This window comes from Telopea speciosissima, chromosome 10 (genome assembly GCF_018873765.1).
Source record: "Telopea speciosissima isolate NSW1024214 ecotype Mountain lineage chromosome 10, Tspe_v1, whole genome shotgun sequence".
NCBI lineage: Eukaryota > Viridiplantae > Streptophyta > Magnoliopsida > Proteales > Proteaceae > Telopea > Telopea speciosissima.
The window spans coordinates 4,939,394-4,964,066 of NC_057925.1; the positions used below are offsets into that span (position 1 = coordinate 4,939,394).

At 39.6% G+C, this 24,673-nt stretch overlaps 2 protein-coding genes across 5 annotated transcripts; one reads left to right on the forward strand and one right to left on the reverse strand.

Annotated features, from left to right (window-relative positions):
* Positions 1-2,754: 2,754 nt before the first annotated feature.
* Positions 2,755-3,654, reverse strand: LOC122643949 (thylakoid lumenal 19 kDa protein, chloroplastic). The gene has a single exon (XM_043837526.1). It carries the CDS (start codon positions 3,632-3,634, stop codon positions 2,888-2,890), a length of 747 nt encoding a protein of 248 aa, XP_043693461.1. The 5' UTR covers positions 3,635-3,654; the 3' UTR covers positions 2,755-2,887.
* A 1,639-nt stretch (positions 3,655-5,293) lies between these two features.
* LOC122643941 (E3 ubiquitin-protein ligase makorin-like) lies at positions 5,294-23,671 on the forward strand. Of its 4 annotated transcripts, XR_006330199.1 has the most exons (8): positions 5,304-5,500; positions 7,553-7,640; positions 7,741-8,537; positions 18,408-18,477; positions 21,055-21,143; positions 21,241-21,304; positions 21,609-21,681; positions 23,197-23,671. XR_006330199.1 is itself a non-coding variant. In XM_043837516.1 (7 exons), exons 1-6 carry the CDS (start codon positions 5,490-5,492, stop codon positions 21,275-21,277), a joined length of 1,092 nt encoding a protein of 363 aa, XP_043693451.1. In that variant the 5' UTR covers positions 5,304-5,489; the 3' UTR covers positions 21,278-21,304; positions 23,197-23,671. The 4 variants fall into 4 exon arrangements, 3 of the variants coding, with proteins under 3 accessions (XP_043693450.1, XP_043693452.1, XP_043693451.1); XM_043837516.1 differs by lacking the exon at positions 21,609-21,681; XM_043837517.1 differs by lacking the exons at positions 21,055-21,143; positions 21,241-21,304; positions 21,609-21,681; positions 23,197-23,671 and adding an exon at positions 19,949-20,558 and having other exon boundaries at positions 5,295-5,500; positions 7,741-7,790; positions 7,946-8,537.
* Positions 23,672-24,673: the final 1,002 nt, after the last annotated feature.

The following is a 24,673-nucleotide window of genomic DNA, read 5'->3' on the forward strand; positions in this document are numbered from 1 at the left end:
ATTGGTGGGCCAAACTGAAAACAACAACAAACTCAGCCTTATCTCAACTTAATGGAGTCGGCTACATGGATCCAAACAAAACAAAGTAGGGAAAACAGAGTTCGAACCTAAAAGGGGAAGAAAATACGGAAAAGATGTGAGAAATCAAGAAAAGAGAAAGAGTATGAAAGATGGGATATAAATAGAAAGATGAAAGATAGTAACTGAAAAGCTTCCATAAATTTTCAAACTTTCAGTTGTTTATTTTTGAATCTCAGTCAGTTCCGATAACAACAAATTTACCCAACATTGAGAACCATGTGGAGCAGGAAAGAATGATTGTAAGGAGAGAAGAAATATTTGTCTAATTGCTGAACCGATTGCTAAGAGAAATGGACCCATAGAATTTCCATATTTTGTGCTTGAATTTTAAATAGGGTCTATTCTGATAATTACAAGATTCCCAAACATAACTATAATAACAGGAAAGATTGGTTGTAAGCAAGGGAATGAGAATCCCTCAATCAAATTGCTGCCCTGACTGATAAGATAAAGTTATGTTTTAATGTTTCTGTTGAAACCGCTCCCTCTAAAAGGCCAACCTTGTAGGAAAGGGAGAAAACAATATGTATATCAAATAGGAGCTCTAACACGGCGGACTATCTAAAGGTGGACACAGGTAGATAAATGCATTTTTTAACACCTGCCCACTCCCAGGAGGACTAGATACCGTGACCTCTGCCTGCTCTGATACCATGTTGAAACCGCTTCCTCTAAAAGGCCGACCTTGTAGGAAAGTGAGGGAACAATATGTATATCATATAGGAGCTCTAACACGGTGGACTATCCAAAGGTGGACACGGGTGGATAAATGCATTTTTTAACAGTTTCAAATTCAAAATCTAAGCCTGTTCTGATAATTAGAAGATTTACTCAACTTAGGAGAACCAGGGTAGTCCTAAGGAAGATCACAGAACGAAAGGGATGTGAAAGCCTTTGTTAACTGCTGTGCTGTCGCAATAGATGAAAGTTCAGGCTGAAACTTGGTATTTGAGCCCTTTGATCTATGGGGGCAGCACATAGATCATGAACAAACCTATATTTCTCCCAGAAATTTGCACCAGTGTCTAACCTCCTGATGAAAATTTAACTTCATCATATGTTTGTGGGAGAGAAAGGATTGTTTGCATTGGCCCCACCACACCAAGGGATCAATGGAGAGTGGAGTGACTACAGCGTTGTGATTGTTTACAAATGGAATGACAAAGGGAACAGACCAAACACTGGAAGTCCCAATTGAAGAATAGGTGGATCTGTTGTTCTGAATATGATGAGAATGCACCCCACTTGTTGACGAGGATGCCATGTGTCCTATGATATGGGTTCACTCTCTACTAGGAGCAGCAGTAGCAGCCCATGCTCATTGCATAATGAATTAGTAACCAATGCTGTTTATATGTAAACCATAAATGTTCTTGAACTATCTCATTCTTCTCTTATCAAGCTTTCGAACTCCATCAGAGACCTGCTTTAAGATTAATGCATCTTATTCCTGCAGTTGTTTTATCCCTGGAAGATTTGAGACCACGCCAGAATCCCACTTATCAATCTTTGAAGCTGTGAATTCAGCAGTCACATTCTGTAAGCGGAGATCTAACTGACAAAAAGTGGAAGATTCACCATGAGGGGATTTCTAGTTCCATAAGCCCTACTTTTCGCTGCCAGTACAGCATGGATAAATCTGTGATCACTTGAATTTCCTAGCCTGCAGAGTGCCCATGGCAAAGTGAATGATTGTTGGAGTTCAAAGAACATAGATAAAATCTGGAGCACAAAACACCAGCTATTGTCAAAAAAAACTTAAGAACCCATTCAATGTTGAAAGCTTCCATGACAGTACAGAGGATAATTTACATTGCAGAGCAGAAGCATCTACTTTGTTTTCTACAAGGGTAATTAAGCCTCCTGTCATTCAAAGAAGAGTCATATTCCACCCATTTGTCCATTGAACAAGAGGTTTACAGTTTGTACATCTAGTGTAAATCAGTTCACAAGTACTAAGTTGGAGGTTTCTTTTGGATATAAATAAAATCATTCAATTCAATACAAAAACAACTACTCAGCCTTATCCAAACTAAATGGGGTTAATTTGGCTACATGGATCCTTGCCCTCCAATCAGCTTATATGGTTGTAGAATCCATGTAAGAAGGTTGGCTGGGTTTTTTTCGGTGCTGTCTGCCGACCTGATTCACCAACCCTCCTCCTTTATCTGGGCTTGGGACAGGCAGCAAACATTGGCGGAGCTAAAATCATTCTATTCAATGCCATCTATAAATTATGAACAGTACTCTGTAGACGTTCAAGTTGGCCCTTCAGCTTATTCCATTCAAATCAAAGAGAAAAAGAGAGTTTGTCCTTTTTATCAAAAAATTTATAAAGGGGAAAAGAGAAAAAGAAGAGAGAGTTTGCCTTGATACCATCAACAGAACTACAATACTCACTCGAATGACTGAATCAATTGATGTCCCTGGCTTTATGATTATTTGATGCTTCCCCAGTTAAATACTTTCTTTGCTAACCACTTTGAAATTAACAGAGTGATTAACTGTCCATCAATACCAAAATCATTGAAAATTTATGATGAAACTAACAAATTTCAGTGAAATTAGTCATCCTTGATCGATATGACTCACATACAAAACTAAATGATTCTGGTTGAAACCTCCATAATCAAAAGCATTAAGATATTTTCATTTCAGCCATGAGCAAAATCAGGATCAAAGTAAAAAATTTCACTTCTTGATTAACTAGAAATGTAGATATAGCCACAGAGACAAATCAACAAAAATGTATTCCATAATACTTAAAACCTCCCTCTTATCAACCGTGAACATTGTTACATAATATCTAAAATAATCCAACCGTTCTAAATGATTCATGGATGTGCTTCAAAGTCTCTTGGTCCCTGTTCCATTCTGGTGTTGGCGCATTGACAAAATGTGCATAAAGCTTGTTCTTGGCGCAGGTGACAGAGATCAATCTATGCGAACCCAATCCATCAATCTCATAAACATAGTAGACCTGTCCCTTATCATCCTTCCTCTCTTCAGACCTGATGTTATCAGCGCTGGAGATGGCATCCTGCAACTCCACATCCGATAAGGCCAAATTGTTCAAGATGACGTCCATGGGTGCAAGCTGCCTGAACCCAGCAAGGTACGTAAGGTACTCTTTCTCGGATTTCTTCTTTGGGTTGTAGAATTCACTGTCGGTTCCATTGGTACCCTTCTCCACCTTCGATACAAGGCGTTCTTTCCACCCATCGGGGACGTCGTATACATACTCTGCTGAGTCCTTTTTGCTCGAATTGCCGCCGTAGCCACCGTAGTTAGCAGCGCTGGCGGCCGTGCCGTAGTAGACAAGGTACGATGTGGAGGTGTCAGCAAAAGAGGGAGGGGTGGTTGATAAGATTAGGGCGGCAGCTGCTGCTGCTGCGACAGCGGCTATGGCAGTTGGCTTGACAGTTATGGCAGTTGATGCTGGCTTGGTTGGGGTTTGTAAGAACAATTGAGGTTTAGGAGAATTTGAAGCTGAAGAGGCTTTTGGAGAAGAAGAAGAAGAGAGGATGGGTGATGGAGAGAAGATGGAAGCCATTGGGCTATTATGAATGCGTGGACGTGCTTATGCTCTCTTATAAGAGGAGTTTACTGTGAGGATGGGAAAGCAAAGATTTTTCCTTACCCACATGAGCTTTCATGGATGACATGGAGCAACAAAATAAATAAATTAGGCAAGATCAGGGTTGTTTTGGTAATTATGCATATAATCCATTTTTATATTTTTATATTTAAAAAAGGGGAAGAGGAAGGCCGGCGTGGGGGCCAATGGGAGCGTGCGCATAAACATCCAACAAGGGTGGGCTCATAGGGCAAGGTGGTCATTCCACCCTCTCTATGTTTGGGCATAAGGGCCAATGCGAGTGTGTCCAGAAGCATTAAAATATCATTTTTTTATTTTGATTTATATTCATGATGCATATGATTTAGTTTTGTTTAGGATACCTAGGGTCGAAGTTCAGTTTAATCAATCGGACTAAGGTGCCTAACATGTTCCTTGAACAATAACCTACTACAAACCTAACTTTTGATTGGGCTAATTTGGAGGATAATCAATAATTTTCTTATATGCAATTATGTGTGGGTTTTAAATCCCAATCTAAGTGGTGATTCTTTGTCATTGAGACCTTAGATCACCTGGTTCGGTCTAAACCCTTGAAACCAATGACTCTCACACTACTCACTAACACTTCATGATGTAGATTGGGGTGGTATTACGCCTTATGTGCAATGTACGATCATAATCAGTTAAATGGGAACGTCAAAAAAACTTTCTTTGATACATCAGTGTATTTTAAATGGCTTACAATTTGAATGGCACAGTAATATAATCGTATATTTAAAAAAAAGAAAAAAAAAGAAAAAGACAATGAAACATGTTTTAACATTTACATTTGAAAAATACAAGATAAAAAATACAATTATATACACATATAAATTTATTTTTTTGATAATAAAGGTTTAAGTGTTTAAAAAACTACCATTTTTCACTACACAAAATATAATACACATTTTAAAATAAATTCATGGATGGGCTGTTGGTCATGGAAATCATCAACAAATAAATTTGGTTTCATTGAACCATCAATATTGATACGATCATCTTTGATGGTTCATAAATAACATAACAAATCGAACTCTAAAATTTTGGGCCTTTAAGATAAATTATTATGAGTTGCTCCACCAATCCTAATATTGTATGTCTACAATATTTGATTTGATTCTAAGCAAATATTTTTGGTTTACAACATATTTGTACAATTTGAAACTGTCGATTTAACAATTTAAAACCAAACCGAATTGTTAGATAAATCCATAAAGGGTTTTATTGTTTTTAATCAGAAACGAACCATTTATTAAAACGGTTCAATTCAAATTTTGATAAACGATTTCGGTTTCTTTTGACTCCTTATTCTGTACGGCCTAACAGAGTGTTTGTCCCAAAAAAAAATGACGCCCCGTACACCGCTAACGCCCGACGGGAAGGCATGGTTGTCGGAAGATTACGACCCCGATTTTCCTTTTAATTACGAAACTACCCTCCACCATGAATCTTCCATGCCTCCCTCTCTGTATGAATGATTTTAAGGGATAGACTGTTGCGGACAATTTAGTATTATTTAAAAGAAGAAGAAATTAACGACGAACAACCAAAAACCCTAGAAATTCAGAAGAAGCTGGAGGTTCGTGTTCTCTCTTTTGTACGCCAATCCAATCCATCAATTGCGTTCCCTTTCATTTCACCTTATATTTCCATTCTATTTCAGTTTAGCCAATCCATGAATCACGTTCCTTCTCAGTTCACCTTATATTTCCATTCTGTTTCAGTTTGATTGTTATATATACCTTTATCTTCGGAAACATTGGAAGTTTGGAAATTAACGAAACTTGCCATGTCGAAGAGGTAACATTTCGATCTTTTTATTTTTATTTTTTACATTTCATGTTATTCCGTTTAGCTGAAACGTAGCTTAGTATAGCTCTTGATGGAGTTGTTTAATAGAAACCGACATTCCTTCGCTAAATGACCTTGTATTGAACTATCTTTCTTGTTATGTCAATGATGCCATTGTAAATTGTAAATTTGAGTAGGTGTAGGACTCAATTTTTTCCCCCGGTTTAACGAGACGTGTATTGGATTAATGGAAACAGATAGATTGATGGGTATTTGAAATAATATTTACCTTGTTCTTGGAGAGAAGAAGGATGGAAAAAAAAAGGATCCGGGTAGCCAACCCATTTAGTTGGGAGAAAGGCTTTGCTGGGTTTGAGTTGGAGAGAAGGGAACTCTCAATCTGTGTTTTCATTTCTCTTCAAATGATGCATCAGCCTTCATGTATCTTTTTCCAATTTTTTGAGGATCTATTTGTGCATTTTCATTTTCTCTTCTACTTCTTGTTAAATACTAAAATGGGAATTGGGGTGGGGGGGGGGGAGGGGGGATACGATTTGCAGTGATTTGGGTAATAAACAAATGATATATTTCACTTAAAATACGTAAATGGGGCTCTATAGAGCTTCTAGTTTATCATTGAATCTTTCCAAAGCTAGGCTTATGATAAATTGTACTTCTGTAGCCTTTGTAGAAGTAAAGTACTAAAATATTTACTAGTTTATTTTGATGAGGTTTACTAAAGTTGCAATCTTTGCTACCATTGATCCCCACAAGGCCTAATTATTTTGGGGGAATTGCCGAGATCCACTAGATAAGAAAATTTATTACAAGATAAGCATGTTTAAAATTTGTTTTGCATCCATTAGTTTAGATTTTGGAAAGATTTACTTAATCCCCAAAGTTAGTTATTGCTCATAGGTTCTAAGAAAAAAAGCAATGAGATTCCCCAATATCATGCTAAGAATTGTTACGATTTCCAGAAGAAGATGCCATTCGTTTGATGAGAAATAAAAAGGAATATTGAAAATTCGAGTGGCTGGAGCTGAAGCTATTAAACTTCCTAAAATACCCCAACATCACTTCTCGTGTATGACTGCTGAGCTGGAGTAAAGAAATAGGAAAATGCTTTAAACCGCAACAGGGGGAAAGAAGTGGGAAATCGAGAAGGCAGAAAGACGCGTGCAGCTTTCTCTAATAGCTTGTGTTTCCTAGGATTTTATCTCCCTTCTTCTTTTTCTCTTGTTTCTCTCACTCTCTTCTTTGAGTGTAGTGATAAAAAATACTGCTTTTCTTCTTATTTTTATTTTGGTCCTTTTCTTGACCAAACCAGAGGATAATTTCTCGAAGGGTCTGATTGATGATGCCGATACAAATGAAAAAATTGAATGGGGTTGTATCATGTATGTGTCTAAGGAGTGGGGTTTTATGTAATGTGTCTAAGCCTTGCAGGCTTGCACTACTATGTTAAAGCAGTGTCATGATGAGGTCGAGTTTTTTTAGTATCTTCCTGCTGCTAACACGTGTGACCTCATTTGAGAGGTTTCCTACTAGACACCAATCACTGTTCTGTCTTCTACGGTGGGAGAAAACCTGAGATCATCGGAACCTTTTTTATCACCCAGGTAGAGAAAATCCCGTTCTTTCTTCATTGCTGTTTAATTCCGTTTCCTCTCTCTCTTAGTGGCCCGGTTGATTCCATAAATTCTGAAACTTAATATTAACGTGACTTCAGCTCAGCGGGCATGCCCGAGAAGTGATGTTGGGGTATTTTAGGAAGTTTAATTTTGTTTTTTCTTGGAACCCATGAACAATAGCTAACTTTGGGGGTTAAGTGAATCTTTTCAAAATCTAAACCAATGGATGCGAAACAAATTTTAAACATGCTTATCTTGTAATAAATTTTCTTATCTAGTGGATCTCGGCAATTTCCCCATTATTTTTCTCTTGTCCATCTGGTCAGAGATCTACATTTTTTCAGTACAAAGTTCGTTTCTTTACAATATATGTTTGTGTGTTTGATGCCTTCTCTTTACAATATGTGTTTGTGTTTGATGCCTTCAGGATTCTTTGCAAGTTCTTTTCACATGGAGCATGTTTGAAAGGGGAGAACTGTGAGTTCTCTCATGACTGGAAGGATCAATCGAATAATGTAAAAATGTCTTTCTTCTGATAGCATCTTTCCTTCAACTTTCTTGGTGCATGGTGTTTATGATTCCTGATCATTGCTTCTAACTGGTTTATCATCACAGATATGCACCTTCTATCAGAGAGGAGTGTGCTCTTATGGTAGTCGATGCAGGTATGATCATGTTAAAGTTTCTCGTCCGCAGAATTCTGTTTCATCATCGTCAACAGATTCTCACCATCACCCAGCTTCAGATTCTGTTCAAGTGATTCGTCCTTGTAGAACTGCTTGGAGTGGGGAAACAACTGAAGTCCTTACTGTTCCTGTAGAGCTATCAGCTTTGAGTAGACCTTTCTTTCCTCCCACCAGATCAGCATGGAGTTGTGATACTGGAGATCATAACTTCTCTGATGATGAGAACGATGGGGAGTCCACATTCACTCAACCTGCTGACCGGCCTATATGTTCATTTGCTGCTGCTGGTACTTGTCCCCGTGGGGAGAGATGCCCACATATTCATGGAGACTTATGTGCCACCTGTGGAAAACATTGCTTGCATCCATATAGGCCTGACGAAAGAGACGAGCACATAAAAACATGTGAAAGAAATAAAAAACACCTTGAGGCATTGAAACATAGTCAAGAAATAGAGTGCAGTGTGTGTTTAGATCGTGTTCTTTCAAAGCCCACTGCTGCTGAACGGAAGTTTGGGTTGCTATCAGACTGTGATCATCCCTTCTGCGTATCCTGTATCAGAAATTGGCGTAGCAGTTCCCCGGCCTCTGGCATGGACATTAATACTGCACTGAGGGCCTGCCCAATATGTCGCAAACTGTCATACTTTGTTATTCCCAGTGTGATTTGGTATTCTACAAAGGAAGAAAAGCAGGAGATCATTGACAGCTATAAAGCAAAACTCAGGTACCATGAGGTTTCTTTTAGTAGCTATTTTTTTAGAGTAGAGCCTTTTATTTACTTTTCCCTGCCACCCTAAAGTGGGATAATTTAGAGTTCTGTAGACTACAACCCACCTGGCACGCCCTGCCTCCAGGGAGGAAAGGGCGGGGGAAGAGTCATAGATACAACCTAATATTCAACCCAAAATTTTAAGGTTGATTAATTGACCTACTCCTTTACAGTATGTCATATGTGAAGAATAAAAAATCTTTTGTACTTTTTTTTGGGTTAAATATGCATACCCCCCTAAAATGCACCCAATATTCCTCATGCCCCCTTAAGGTTCTGACAAGTCCACACGCACCCCCTGAAAATTCCACATACCACCCCTACTTTACTCCCCTAAAGCCATTTAAGTCCAAAATACTAAAATATGACCAAACTACCCTTTCTTCTATCTTTTCTAAAATTTGAAAAGACCTAATTGCCCTGACCTATTTGCTAAAAGATCAAAATGCCCTCATCTTCTTTTACCATGTAGATACCCACCACCACCATCACCACCACCACCGCTTTAGAACGGATGTGCAGGTACCACCACCTCTCTCTCTCTCTTCACCCCTCACTTCCTCCATCATTCTTTCTTCCCTCCACTCTCTCTCTCTCTCTGCAACTGATCAAAGGCGACGAACAAAAGGTTTCGAGGAATTACCCTGAGGTCTGACATAATCTGATTAAGAAAACACAATATAATAATAAGAAGGAAAATCAATTTCAAAAGGAAAAAAAAAAGAGCATGATTAACCAAGGGAATATTTATATAATTTAAAAGAAAAAAAAAAGATACAATTTGAGCAAAATGCCGCTTTCCTGAATGAGATCGCATCCATAAATTCTAAGTGTTGTTTCTGTAGCTTCATCTATGTCATCTTTCCTTGACGGGGAGTTTCTTAACTGCTCATCCGTCAAGTAGAATGTATTGATTGCTGTGTAAATCATTATGAACAGCTGCAAAACAAATCCAAGTTTCAGTTAAGGTAAGGTTAAGGGAAAACCCATGAAGGCAGACGCATTGCAGGCAATCCATGATTACAATCAGACCATCTAACCAACTAGCTTAAAAAAAAATGCAATTAATACTTTATCAAACGAGGGGAAATCAAGTCATGAGTGCTAATTGATCAAACCCTATTTGAACCTATCCGTAAATTTTAAAGGAAGCGAAGAATACAGGAATCCAATAAGCGTGGCAAATGTAATCGAAAGCAGATGGATACAGTAATAGAAGAATGAAGAAGAGCTATCAACTGACCTTCGCAGATTTTGCTACTTTTGCAGTGAAGAACGGAAACCCGGAAGCAGTTCGTCTGACATTGGAAGGAAGGGCAAAGGGACTCGAACCCACGAAGAAGAGGATTTCGAAATTAGACGCTTCAGACTGTATTAAAGTCCCCGCTATTACTATTAATTGTTGAGCCTTGAACCATCACTCCAGCAGATTGGAATCGCCGCAGACCGATCCATCTCCGATTCCGCATTTTAAAACCCTAGAGCACAATCAAAAAACAAAAGGTTTCGAGGAATTTTTTTCCCCCCCGTCACCGGAAGCCATTGATGAGCCAGGGAAGTTTTATAAAAATGGAAAAATGCAGAGATATAGAAATAGAGCGAAATGCGATTGAAGGAGACGTAAAAGAGTAAAGAATCGGCCATACCTAAAGCTAAAAGAGAAAAGAAAATGGAACTTCAAGAGAAGGATAGTAACAGAGTGGATCTGCAGAACAGGAGAGTATATTTTCAGACTTGCATTGGAAGAAAAGGTCTGGGTGATTCAGCCATCAATGGAGCTTAGCAATTGATTTATTTCACTTTTCACTCTGTATTCCCCACCCCACTCCCTTTTCTTCCGCTTTTCCTGTTTTATTTTTTCTTCACTTGTTCGTCGCCTTCGATCAGTTGCAGAGAGAGAGAGAGAGAGAGTGGAGGGAAGAGAGAATGATGGAGGAAGTGAGGGGTGAAGAGAGAGAGAGGTGGTGGTACCTGCATATCCGTTCTAAAACGGTGGTGGTGGTGGGTATCTAAATTGTAAAAGAAGATGAGGGTATTTTGGTCTTTTCAAATTTTAGAAAAGATAGAAGAAAGGGTAGTCTGGTCATATTTTAGCATTTTGGACTTAAATGGCTTTAGGGGGGTAAAGTAGGGGTGGTACGTGGAATTTTCTGGGGGTGCGTGTGGACTTGTCAGAACCTTAAGGGGGCATGAGGAATATTGGGTGCATTTTAGAGGGGTACGCGTATTTAACCCTTTTTTTTTTGGGGTGTGTGTGATGAAATCCGTCAAAGAGATGGGATTTGGTTTGGAGGTTTTATGTAAAGCACAGTGGCTTGTAGATTACAGTCTCCTCAATTGTTCTCTTGAAAGAACGGGATTTTTGGAAAGATAGAGATGTTGGGTCAGGCCTTCCCTCTTTCCCCTTGCTCCTGCACCTGGTTATATTGTGCTATTTCTTGTTGGCCTACTTCTTTATCTCATTCAGTGTATGGTTCTGAGTCAAAAGACTCACAGCCACAAAATTCATTGAGCTATTTGGGGGACTTTGGGACAGCAGGGTTGTAAAGAACCATTACAAGGTGCAAAAGACCCAGAGAAACTTGCTTGTGGGCTATGTCCACCAAAACCTGAATCACTTTAGGTTTACATTAACTTCTTTCAAGTAATTTATGCTGTTGTAGTGTCTAAATAATCCTTAGCCCCCATGAAAGGGTCCAGAATAAATGAATTAACTTTTAGAGTCTTTAGGAATATTGATGCCTAAAGAGTTCTTTTTTGAATGATTCTTTGAGTTCTCATTGTATTTGGACCATTTGTAATAGTCTATGGAATGTTTCAGTACAAGGTTTTGACATGGCAACTCTGATGCTTAGGTGTTTAGGCCTCTTGTGGCAAAGCATTGACTAGTTGATGCCTAGGAAATGATTTATTAACAGCCATAGGACATACAATATTAGGTGCTACGCCATAGTTGTCATGGCGTCGCCATGGCGTCCTGGCGCTGGGAGAGGTGGCATATTGAGCTACGCCATGGTGGATGTAAATATATCGTTCGATATGGCTTCCATGGCGACGCCATGGCGTCGCCATGGATGCCATACCACGATATGTTGGCATATCGGTCGATATTTGTACATATAAAAGTTAGATTAAATTTTTTTTTTTTAAACCATTTAATAGCTTAGATGCTTTGCTCCAAATCACACACACTAAAGAAAGACTATTGCTATCAAGCTTCAGTAAACAGGTTAGCCTATCATTTGATTTTTACTATTGCTTTCAATTATTTGACAGGTTAATCTATATTTTCAATTTTTCATACTTTCATATACACTAATGGATATTAGTTACACTTTCATGAATTAAACCATAGTGGCATAGTATATTAGTAGTAGTGTAGTACACTTTCATGTTGATTTTTTATGTTATAGGACATATATTATAGCATACTAAATGACATTAAAAATACAGAAAATAAAAAATTAAACATGGTCGACATGCTCGCCATGGCAACGCCATGGCGGGCGACATGTCGATATATCGTCGTGACACCCTTCCACCGACTTGGATCGCCGTGACGCCGTGACAACTATGTGCTACGCTGTAGAAAAAGGAACGCAATTAGTTTAACAAAGTACTGAATGACAAGAAAAAGTGAACCGTAACAATTGAGTATTGGATGCTGAATGCCTAAATGGTAAAGCTCAATCAGGTTTTCAACTTGATTGTTGAACCCAATTTGTGCATAGGTTGAGCTTTGATAACACAGTTCATTCAGCAGTGTTAGCCCTAGAGAGAGATTTTTTTATTTCAATGTAAGTCGATGTAAAGGCAATTATGGTCTGGTCCTATCTTTTCTTGCTAATGCAAGAACATATTTTGAGGTATTTTTTCTTATTCTGTTCTAATTATTATTATTAGTATTAGTATTTGTAAATCAAGTAGTAGAAAATAGAGAAGGAAGAAGAGGAGAAAAGGAGGAGAAGAGATGAGAGTTTGAGAGCCAAGAGCAGCTCACTCAATTAATGTGAGAGGGCTGCAATATCTTTACTAATAGGGTTAGAGATTTACAAGGGTAAAAAGGGGAAAACAAAAAGCATAAAGCAAAAAGCAAAAAGTAAATAGGAGAGAGAATATCTCTCGGTATTAGCGCCAAAATGCTGACGCTAATCCCGAGAGGGATATTCCTCTCTCTTAACACTCCCCTTCAAGCTGGAGCATATATATCAGTCATGCCCAGCTTGTTACATATATAATCAACCCTTCCACTTCCTAAAGACTTGGTAAAAAGATCTGCAAGTTGCTCTCCTGTCTTGATATGCTTTGTAGAGATTACTCCTTGCTGAAGTTTTTCTCGAACAAAGTGACAATCTACCTCAATATGTTTGGTTCTTTCATGGAACACTGGGTTGGAAGCAATATGTATTGTTGCTTGGTTATCACACCATAGTTGCATTGGTGAAGAATCCTCAAACCCAAGCTCCATCAATAACATTTTCAACCAAACAAGTTCAGAGGTTGCATGTGCCATGGCTCGATATTCGGACTCCGCACTTGATCGAGCCACTACACTTTGTTTCTTACTCTTCTAGGAGATAAGATTACCTCCCACAAATACACAGTAACCTGTAGTTGATCTCCTATCAATAGGTGACCCAGCCCAATCTGCATCTGAAAAACCTTCTACTCTCCCATGTCCATGATCAGCATAGACTAATCCTCGTCCTGGAGCCTTCTTAAGATATCTCAAAATTCTGATAACAGCATCCCAATGAGAAGTGCGAGGAGATGACAAGAACTGACTTACAACACTCACCGGAAAGGCAATGTCGGGTCTGGTGAAAGTCAAATAGTTGAGCTTTCCAACAAGTCTTCTATACTTCTCTGGGTCTACAAGGACATCTCCCTCATCAGCAACAAGTTTGACATTAGGATCCATCGGGTTATCAAGAGGTCTACACCTTAACATCCCAGTTTCTGTAAGTAGATCAAGAGTGTACTTCCGCTGCGAGAGAGATATACCTTTCCTTGACTGAGCCACTTCAACACCCAAAAAATAATTTAATTTTCCCAAATCCTTAGTTTGAAACCTCTGTTGTAAGTGAGACTTCAAACTCTTAATGCCTTCAAAGTCATCTCCAGTAATGACAATATCATCCACATACACAACAAGGAAAATTCTGCCTGTGGTGGTCTAACGATAAAAAAGGGAATGGTCATTGTTACATCGAGATAGACCAAACTCAAGAACTACTTCTGTGAACCGACCAAACCAGGCCCTAGGAAACTGTTTCAGGCCGTAAGGACTTCTTCAACTTACAAACCATGCCACACTCCCCCTGAGCAACAAACCCGGGAGGTTGCTCCATATAAACCTCCTCTTGGAGATCTCCACGAAGGAACGCATTCTTGAAATCAAGCTGGTGTAAAGGCCACCTATGAGTGGCCGCAAGAGAGATCAAAACCCGAACAGAAGTGTGCTTAGCAACAGGAGAAAAGGTGTCGGAATAATCCACCCCATAAATCTGAGCATAGCCTTTAGCCACCAGGCGGGCTTTAAGGCAAGCAAGAGAGCCATCTGCATTAACCTTGACAACATACACCCATCGACAACCTATAGCAGACTTCCCAGGAGGCAATGGAACAAGATCCCAAGTGTGGTTATGTTCCAAAGCCTGTAATGCCTCCTCCATAGCTTTCCTCCAGCCAGAACTAGACAATGCCTCTGCAGTGGTCTTAGGAACAGGATGAGATGCAACAGTAGATAAACAAGTGCTAAAAGAAGTAGACAAACCAGAATAGGAAACATGAGCAGAAAGAGGATGGCGAACACAGCGACGCTTACCTTTGCGCTGAGCAATGGGAAGGTCCAAATCGGAAAGTGGAGTAACCGGGGTAGGACCTCCAGACGGTAAAGACGTGGTAGCAGGGAGAGGAACAAGAGGGGCATCGGCTTCTTCTCTTGAACGACGACCATAAACTTTGTGAATTTCAGGCCGAGCTTGTGTAGGGACAGTAGCAGGTGGAGGAGGTACCGGCACATGAGTATGAATAATATAAATGGGAATATCCTCCAAATCAGATGAAGTAACTGGTGTGGTGGAATACGGCTGAGACTCAAAGAAAGAGACATCAGCAGTAATAAAATATTTCTGAAGAGTTGGAGAATAACACCGATACCCCTTCTGAAGACGGGAGTAGCCAACAAAAATGCACTTAAGAGATTTAGGGTCCAGCTTGGACAACCCAGGGGTGTGATCCCGAATAAAACAAACACACCCAAAGACTCGTGGAGGCAAAGGAAACAAAGAGTCAGAAGGAAAGAGTAAGGAATGAGGAATGCCCCCTTTCAACAAAGAAGAGGGCATTCGATTGATGAGAAAACATGCAGTCAAAATAGCATCCGCCCAAAAGGGTTTGGTCACCTTCATTTCAAAGAGAAGGGACCGAGTAACCTCCATTAAATGGCGATTCTTCCGTTCTGCCACACCATTTTGTTGAGGTGTGTCAAGACAAGAAGACTGATGAATCATGAGTGGTCGTGAAAACATTAAAGGGAGCAGAAAAATATTCGCGGGCATTGTCACTACACAAAATCTTAATATAATAACCAAACTGATTTCTTATTTCAGCAACAAAAGTGGAAAAGATAGAAAACAATTCAGATCGACTTCTCATTAAATATAACCAGGTAACACGAGAATAGTCATCAACAAAAGTAACAAAATACTTAAATCCAAGAGTGGATGTTACAGGACAAGGACCCCATACATCAGAATGAACCAAAGAAAAAGGGGCAGTGGCCCGTTGATTGACTCTAGGAGGATAGCTCACACGGTGGAGCTTTCGAAACTGACAAGATTCACAATCTAAAACTGAAAGAGAACGAAAACTAGGATAAAGTTTCTACAAACTCTGTAAAGAAGGATGTCCCAGCCGACAATGTATTTGGTGAGGGGATGAAGTACTCAAACAAGCAACAGAAGCCGTGTCCTCAAGAAGATATAGCCGCTCTGATACCCTGCCTCTACCAATCATCTTCTTCGTCTGGAGATCCTGAAAGACACAACCATCAGGGAAAAAGGTTACAGAACAATTATAAGCCTTAGTTAGTTGGCTAACAGACAAAAGGTTAAATGGGAACTGAGGCAAATATAGAACTGAAAATAAAGAAATGGTAGGAGTGGGTTGAACAGTACCGGTACCCTTAACTGTAGCAAAGGAACCATCAGCAATGGTAACAGTAGAAGAGGAGTTATGTAAAGAGGAAAAGATACCTGACATCCCAAACATATGATCAGACGCCCCAGAATCAATAATCCAGGGCCTAGAGGTGGAGAAGCACGCAGTGGCATTACCTGTCTGGACAAAAGTAGCAGTGGAGGAAGCCTCCTGAGAGGCCTTTCCTTGGCTGTACCGAGCATACTCCTCCTCTGTCATGGTCAAAGAGACCCAACGCTCCTCCGTAGGTACAAACGAGGCAGCGGGGTCAACACTAGCTGTGTTGGCTGTCCTGGGCTGAGATGGTTTGCCATGTAACTTCCAACAAAACCGCTGGATATGCCCAGGTCTACCACAGTGGTGACACACCATTCTTGTAGAGCCACTCTTCTCAGATTTATCTGGCAAGCCTGGGGAATGAGCAGAAGAAGAAACAACATAGGTGGGCTTAGGAGGACCACGTCCCCCTGCACGGCTACTGCTCACAAGGGCAGTACTATCAATAGTACTCGAGTCTCGGGTAGTGTCTCGTGACACACGAAGAACCCTAGAAAATGTGTCTGCAAGAGATGGAACCTTATCACCACCCAGGATTTGAGAGCGAACTGAATCAAATTCGGGTCCCAAGCTACCCAAAAAGCTCATAACAGCTAACTGTTCCCGCTGGTTCTGCATATGTGTCACATCAGAAGTAATGGGCAGCAATGCATTCAACTCCTCATACATACGCTTGAAATCAGCAAAGTGTTGGGTAAGTGGATTACCCTTCCTATCAACCCAATAAAATTCCTGAGATAACTCATAAACCCTCGAAAGGTTGTTGTGTCCAGAATACAACACAGCCAAGTAGTCCCACAGTTCCTTGACGGTGTTGATATGGGTGACTAAATCAACAACATGGCTGTCCATGGAATTCAGCATTTGTCCCAAAATTCGAGCATCAGTAATTTCCCATGAAGAGTCATCAGTACCCGCAAACTTCACCCCGGTCAAGTGATTTTTGTCCCCCCTTCCAGTCAAAACTAAGGACACAATCTTCTGCCACTGTTGGAAGTTGGGACTCCCTTCCAACCTCTTAGATGTAAGATATGTGGATGAGGAGGATACAACCTCAGTCATCAATTTAGGAGTGTCATCTTTTGGGGTTTCTCCCATTCCGATCAATATAAAGAGAAACCAGAAATATCACTTAACAAAGGCCAAAAACAGTAGCAAAGTATGTCAAAGCACTCTAATAAAGGCCAATATGCTGCAGCCAATAAACCACTAAAACAGATCCAAACAGCAGAAAAATAATCTCCAAAAAATGGTCCAAGATGCTTCAACCAATAACACCACAAGACAGATCCAAATAGCAAAATAATAATCTCAATCAAATAGACAGATATCCATAAACGAAAAGCTCAATCAGCCCAACCGAGAACCAGGCAGCCATAGGAATGAATCTAAGAATATTCTTCCTTTAATATCGAATGCAAACCACTCTTAGAGTGTAAAAGAGCAGCAAAAATCGAGTCCCACAAGCACCAACAGAAACAGAGCATAGAATCGAGTATTATGCTTCAGAAATCAGCCAAAAAGGGAAAGAGAACATCAAACCTGAACAAGATGTCATCAATCCATCATAAAAACAGTCCTTAACCACACTAAAAATGGGGTGAAAGCACCCCCCTGCTTCAGAAACTGAGTCGAGAGCCCAAAAGAAGTCGATTACAGCTGCACCTTCTTATTTCGTGGGGATGAAGGAAGCTATGGAAAACCAGGTGAAGAAGCTTAAGCTTGTATCCAGTAATTGAACAGCTCTGATACCATGTAAATCAAGGAGCAGAAAATAGAGAAGGAAGAAGAGGAGAAAAGGAGGAGAAGAGATGAGAGTTTGAGAGCCAAGAGCAGCTCACTCAATTAATGAGAGAGGGCTGCAATATCTTTACTAATAGGGTTAGAGATTTACAAGGGTAAAAAGGGGAAAACAAAAAGCATAAAGCAAAAAGCATAAAGTAAATAGGAGAGAGAATATCTCTCGGTATTAGAACCAGAATGCTGACGCTAATCCCGAGAGGGATATTCCTCTCTCTTAACAGTATTAGTAGTAGTAGTAGTAATTAGGAAGGATAAAATAAGGAATTAGAGGATTAGAACTGACTTGGGAGTTGCCCCGATAAATGACAAGCTCCGAGAGAGTCGTTTGAGATGGTATGGTCATGTTCAATGGAGGCCTAGGGACACCCTAGTAAGGAGGAGTGATATGAGTCCGATTGAAGGAGCTAAAAGAGCTAGGTGCTTTGTTTTTGTTGGATCTATGTAGCCGACCCCATTAAGTTGGGATAAGGCTGAGTTTGTTGTTGTTGTGGTATTATTTTTTTGCGTTCATATAATGTTTTCTCAGTTATGCAGTTTCATGTAGAACTTGATTCTTGTTGCTTATTCAGTTTCAATTCTTGTCAGACCATTGGTTCCGTGGTCTCTCTCTCTCTCTCTCTTTTTTGGGGGGAGGGGGGTGAGGATGGCAAAAGTATAAAAGATAATCACTTTATTTACACTTTAAAACTCTGTGGCTGTTTGCAGTCATACTTCTCAATTTTGATTTTGGGTATTAGTGCATTTACACCTATTCTTTGGCAGTTCTATTGATTGCAGGTATTTTGACTTCGGAAATGGGACATGCCCCTTTGGGACTAGTTGTTTCTACAAGGTATGTGATTCAGTCGTTGAATGAGAACATAACTGTTGTTTTTTCCTGCACTGTGCAACTTAATATTTTGCTTCTCTTGAATGCAATCATGGTTTTGGTTATCATGAATGAAATCTCATCCCTCTATGGAATTTCTCTTTTAACGTTATTAGTTTTCATAATAATTGTCGTTCTTCACAACCTCTCCCATGGTCATTTTAGGCCTGCCCCGGGCTCTTTTAGCTCCTTCAATTGGGATCAGATCACTCCTCCTTACTGGTGCATCCCTAGGCCTCCGTTGAACATGGCCATACCACCTTAGACGACATTCTCGGAGCCTGTCGCTGATCAGGGCAACTCCCACATCAGCTCTAATACGTTCATTCCTCACTTTATCCTTCCTAGTTTTGCCGCACATCCATCTTAACATCCTCATCTCTGCAACACATAGCTTCGCTATTTGACACTTCTTAACTGCCCAACATTCCGTCCCATTCATCATAGCTGGTCGGATAACAGTCCTGTAGAATTTTCCTTTAAGCTTTAAAGGAATACGTCGGTCACACAATACTCCAGTCGCACCTCTCCACTTCAATTCTCTGTCAAATAATCCTAATCCTTAACTAAAACTAAAACGGGACTCTAACTTGGACTCTAACTCTTTTAATGCTTAGCCAACTAAAACAAAAACAAAAATGACAAGATAAACCCAATGAATGAGTCTAAAATAAATAAAGAATTAAATATCCTATTAAACCCAAAAACCCAATTGGACCCGATTCATCTTCATATGGATTACACAATGGATTCTGGTCTAAGGAATTGCTCCTGCATCAAGATCAGCACACCCCGTATTTTTTTTCCATGTGGAAGAATGATCTGGCAGTTCTGACCGATCGATTTTAAATGGTGTGGATTGGCCACATGTCAAATTTCTGACCGATTGAGATTCAATGTATCCTCTCATATGTAAGCATACCCTCCAATGTATGTCCATGCACCCCATGGTAGTCCTTCTCATTGTCTTGTTTTGCCACTTGGCAAATTCAGATTGGTTGAGACTTGATCTGCAAGCAGAGGACCTTGGGGTCCATCTATACACAAAATCTCAGCCCTGCCTGACCAATGGCAGTAATTGAAGGGTGTGCTGAGGCCCTGCTTCCATATATTTATAATTTTAATATCTTGTGTACCGCTTTACTCTTTCAATTGACCTTAAAAATTAATATATTATGGTGTCCATTATGATAGGAGTTGTCTATTTCCACTTTTTAGTTAGTCCAATACCTAAAATATTCCTGTGGAAGAGCATCTGTCTCTTGTAAGTGATTGGTATCTTATAATGGCCAAATGCTAAACAGGACCAGCCAAGTCTCTTTTGAACACCTCTCAGACGTTCGCATCTTGGGTATCAGTGTATATGTCACTAAAATAGTTTAACTCGTAGAGAAGGTTTATGGGTTTAATGGATAGCATGTTTGTTGCGTTTCAGCACACACACAAGCCAGATACAAACAGGCCGCACCAATATATGCCACATAGAAACCGCTCCAGCTGTGTGAACACATATGCCAAGACCATTTTGTTTGGGCACATATACAGGCCACATATGCTTGATATTGATGACAAGGATCTATAGTATCTTGATGATGACGTAGAATATGGCAGCTTAACCCTAGAGGAGGTGCTTTTCTACTAATGCAGCTGGATTTGGATATGTTTGGCTCGTCAAGCGATGAGGATAATTAAGTACCACGAGGCACTAGATTTTTTTGGTTGTTAATCTCACTGAAACGTATTCCAGTGATTCTGCAAGACTAAGGGATGTGGGAATTATTGATCTCTCTGTTTTGGCTGGGGGTGAGAGGTTGCCAGGTGGGGTGGCGAAGATGACAGACGATCTAATTTTCCAATTTTTGATTGTTGTTCGAGTTCTCTTGACTATCTTTTGGTGGCAACGTTAATTCATGTTCAACTTATATGGTGGTTGTGTCTATGTTCATGGAATTTGATATTGACAAATCTTAAGATGATGGAGCTCTGAGATCAAGGTCAAGCTTGTATAGGAAATATATGTTATGGTCATTGGAGTGTTGAAAATGCATCATATTTAAGCATGGTTTCTTTTTATCCAGGAGATATACTTGAGATAGAATTCCTTGGCATAGGTCCACGCCCATAGTCATATGCTTGCTATGGGTTCAAAATATGTTTAGAATGTTTGAAATTGGTTGGATACAGACAAGGTTCAAAGCACCAGGAAACTTTAAAAAAGACACTTTTTGTTAAACAACTTGTCTATTCAACTGGTTATTTTGTTAGACTAGGCAGCTTTCAAGGTTTTTGAATGGGTAATGAATGAGAAGGGTGTAATGGAGATTGTGCAACGATGAGCTGTTTATGATACATCATCTCCTTTCCCATTGTGAATTCATGATGTCAGAACTGTTTCTGGTTTTGTTGAATTTCCTTCTCATATTGATTCCTGGTTGTTCCGCTGCTGACTCCCCCACCCCTTACTGTTTTATTGGTATGGACTGTCTCAGTGACATTATAGACTCATTACCTATTCAATACATTCATGTTTTGCTGTCGCAGCATGCCTATCGTGATGGTCGCCTGGAAGAAGTTGTTCTGCGGCATCTTGGATCTGAAGATGGAAATAGTGTAATTGCTAAAGATATAAGGTTTGTGTTACTTCATGCTCTCTTTTCCACTTAGTTCATTTATGATATTGTTCCTTTTTTTATCTTTTATTTCTGACCGATTATATGGTTATTCCAGGCTTTCTGAGTTCCTTGGTAATTTGCGTCTAAGGTGATAAGAACTAGCTGGGGAAGCTTCCAAGGTATGGTGTGTGGTCTGCGATCTGCTTTGCCCATTTTTCTCTCCCTCATGTATCTATTACATGTGTTATCCAGAATATAAAGGGAAAATCTGCTCCTATATTATTAAAATTATTGCCATAGTAATATATATCATGAACTTATGATGGTAATCTGGGTCCTTGTTATGGTTGATGGTGATGTCAACTTTATCTCCCATGATTTCATGCCCTGAGGTTTTTTGTTTGTTTGTTTGTTTTTTTTTTTTTGAGGTCACAGGTCTCGGGCAAATTGTTCTTGGCTTAGCCTGATTCATTTTATTGACAGGATATTCACTGTGGTTTGAATGAATTCTACTGAACTCTTAAAAATCTGCCTCTTCTGACTTGTCTCCATATGAGCAGGTTTTTAATTTTTATTGCAGACATATGTACGACTTGAAGTGCCGAAATTTATCTAATCTGTTGCCCTTTTGCACTTCACTCTGGCAAAAGTGAGGTCATTCATATGACTAAGACTGTGCTACTTATCCTGTAGCCGTAAATAGCTATATTTAAGGGTTGAAACCATAGTTGTCATGGCGTCTATGCGATTCTAGGCGTTGAAGGAGGGAAAATATCAAAGTGACACCAACAAAGTGCTAAGGCGCTGCCTAGGCGACCAAGGCGCCCTTCCAACAAAGGGCGCCTGGATGCCTACTTGCCTAGGCATCCTAGGCAGCACCATGACAACTTTGAGTGAAAATGTCAGAATTATTTCTAAGTGTGACCATTACATTTTTAATTTTCAAATGAGTAATTATGGAGACATCTCAAGGCAAGCCATTGGACATGGAGATAATTATGTCCTAAATAAGTCTGGGCTGACCTTTTTGAGGATAGTTGAGTGTGGAACTCTCTTATGGTGAAGAAGGATTTTGCCGAGCTGCTCCCTTTAAAGAAGCCTAAGCATAACGCTTAAGATTTAAGCGTAAAAGCCTAAGATGAAAGTCTCGTGAATTTGAGAACATCTTAACTTTGATTTAATTAGCCAATATCATGTGTCATTGGTTAAGGTGCTATTGTTTATTTGTATTGACTAACAACTTGGACGGTCTCCTTCTGTATAATCAAACTTTAATCTGTAGGTGTTGTATATGATATGGCTAGTAGCCAAATGGTTTTTGAAGTGGTGCTTATTTGGTCTCATCCTTGTATCTTGAGATTTGGCATCAGGTGGTACTCTACGTTTTTCTTTGATTCTTGTACCCAAACAATTGCAATTGCATTTGGTGGGTTAAACAGGGTCTTAGTAAGGCCAGCTCATGACTGGTGTATGGAGGTTCAGTGTTGATTCACTGATGGGATATTTAACTAATCCACTCCCCTAGCCCAGGTGTTCTGGTTTATTTTTCTTTTTCTCTTTTGGGATTTGTCATCAGAAACAGATGGGTTTCCTCCACTGCCATTTCAGGCGATGTTGGTCATCATTTTGCTTGGTTGCGAAGCTTCTTGAGCTTAGGTCTTTAGTGGGTTTGTTAGAAATTTGTTTCAGGCTCCTAGGGATGCAAGTGCATGGAGACTAAGAGATACTGGGTATATAACGGGTCCTTTATTAGTAGCCAAATGGAAAGTGAAGAAAGAAATGTGTATATAGGGCAATAGATCAACTACTCAACCCCAACCACCCCCCCCCCCCAAAATAAATAAATAAATAAATAAATAAAAAAGAGAGAAAAAAGCACACACAGGTGCCCTCTACGAAAAAAAGAAGAATTCTTACATTATTAACATTCTTCTGAATCAATGATCTTGTGGTTTTGTTGATTACGTTTTGTTTTGTGGCTAAAGTATGCATGTCTGTCTGTATTTCTCTCATCTCTTTGAAGTAATCTTAGAACATAGGTCTTGTTACTGATTCATTGTTCTTTTGCCAGCGACTCGTTCAGAATTTGGTTGCTGGGGATCCAAAAGGTGGACTTACGTGGGGGCATATTGAACTGTATTAATAAACACCTTTCACTATAAACAAAGGTGGTTAAGGAAGAAACAGAGAAACAAAATGGATGGTAATGTTGAGGCTCAAGGTTTTTGAGAATTTCCTTTTGGTGCATTGTCTCATGGATCCCTGGTAGCATCCTTGAAATGGTTCACATTTCACAATAATGAGTTATGAATGTTGTGAATGAACGTGGCAATCGCCAGACCGTCATTGTTACATCAAGACTGTATATAAATGGATATACATATATATTTGGATTTTTCTATTAAATTGCTTGATTATGATGAGATTATATAGGAAAATACCTATGGAAGTTTTATGTATATGAATTATTCTAGAGGAACAAATACTGCTGTATGACATTAGTCATACTAGCTGACATGAAGTTGTGCTTTGAAGAGCAGAAGTAATTGGAAATGCCTTGCATAACGTTTCTAATGAGAGTTGAAGATTGGTTGTGGTTTGTGTTTTTCTTAAAGATACAAGGTGTGAGTTTTCGTTCGCCCAGGGTGAAGAAAGAATTTCTTCTTCCAAGGTAGTATGGCTACAAGGATTTAAAATCTAGTATGTTAAAACAGATTGGTCACTACCAAATTCTGATCCCAATCTGGATCAATTGATTTGTCTGATGCTTGGCCGGAATATCAATTGTATTAGGTCGGTATCAGATCCACTGATGGTATTGTCCTGTACTCAGCCATAAGCGTCTGGTTATGCTAGAGCATTTATGTGGTTGGGGAAAAGATACACAACTTTACAAAAAAAAAAAAAAAGATACACAAGGATCTCAAATAAGTACTTTTTTGGTTCCTGGGCTTCGACCAAAATGGATTGACCTCATCTGTGTTGTTCTCCAATGCTCCTTTTCCATCAAACTGGAAGGTAGTTGTTTTGAATATTTTGAACCCTCTAGAGGATCGAGGCAGGGATGCCCTCTTAACCCCTATCTCTTTATCCTCACAATGGAGTGTCTCTCAAGACTTCTTAATACCTTCAGAGACTTCAATCTCTTTAAAGGCATTAAAATTGCAAGGAGGGCTCCCGAAATTACCTACCTACTATTTGCCGATGACACTCATCTTTTGTAGAGCAACCCCTGAAGATGTTAATACACTCAAAGCAATCCTCAACCTCTTTGAATCACTTTCAGGTCAACAACTGAATATGTCAAAAAGTGGTATTTTTTTTCAACAAAATACTCCAACATCAATAATAAATGATATTAAAAGAATTCTTGAAGTACTTGACAAGTTGATATGAGTGACAATGCTAAATATCTAGGTACATCCATCTTCCCTCATCGATCAAAGAAAGTTACCCTATCTTCCATTTTCAATCAAGTTCATACCAGACTAGCAAACTGGAAATCCAACCTCCTATCCCAAGCAGGTCACACTATCCTCATAAAATCT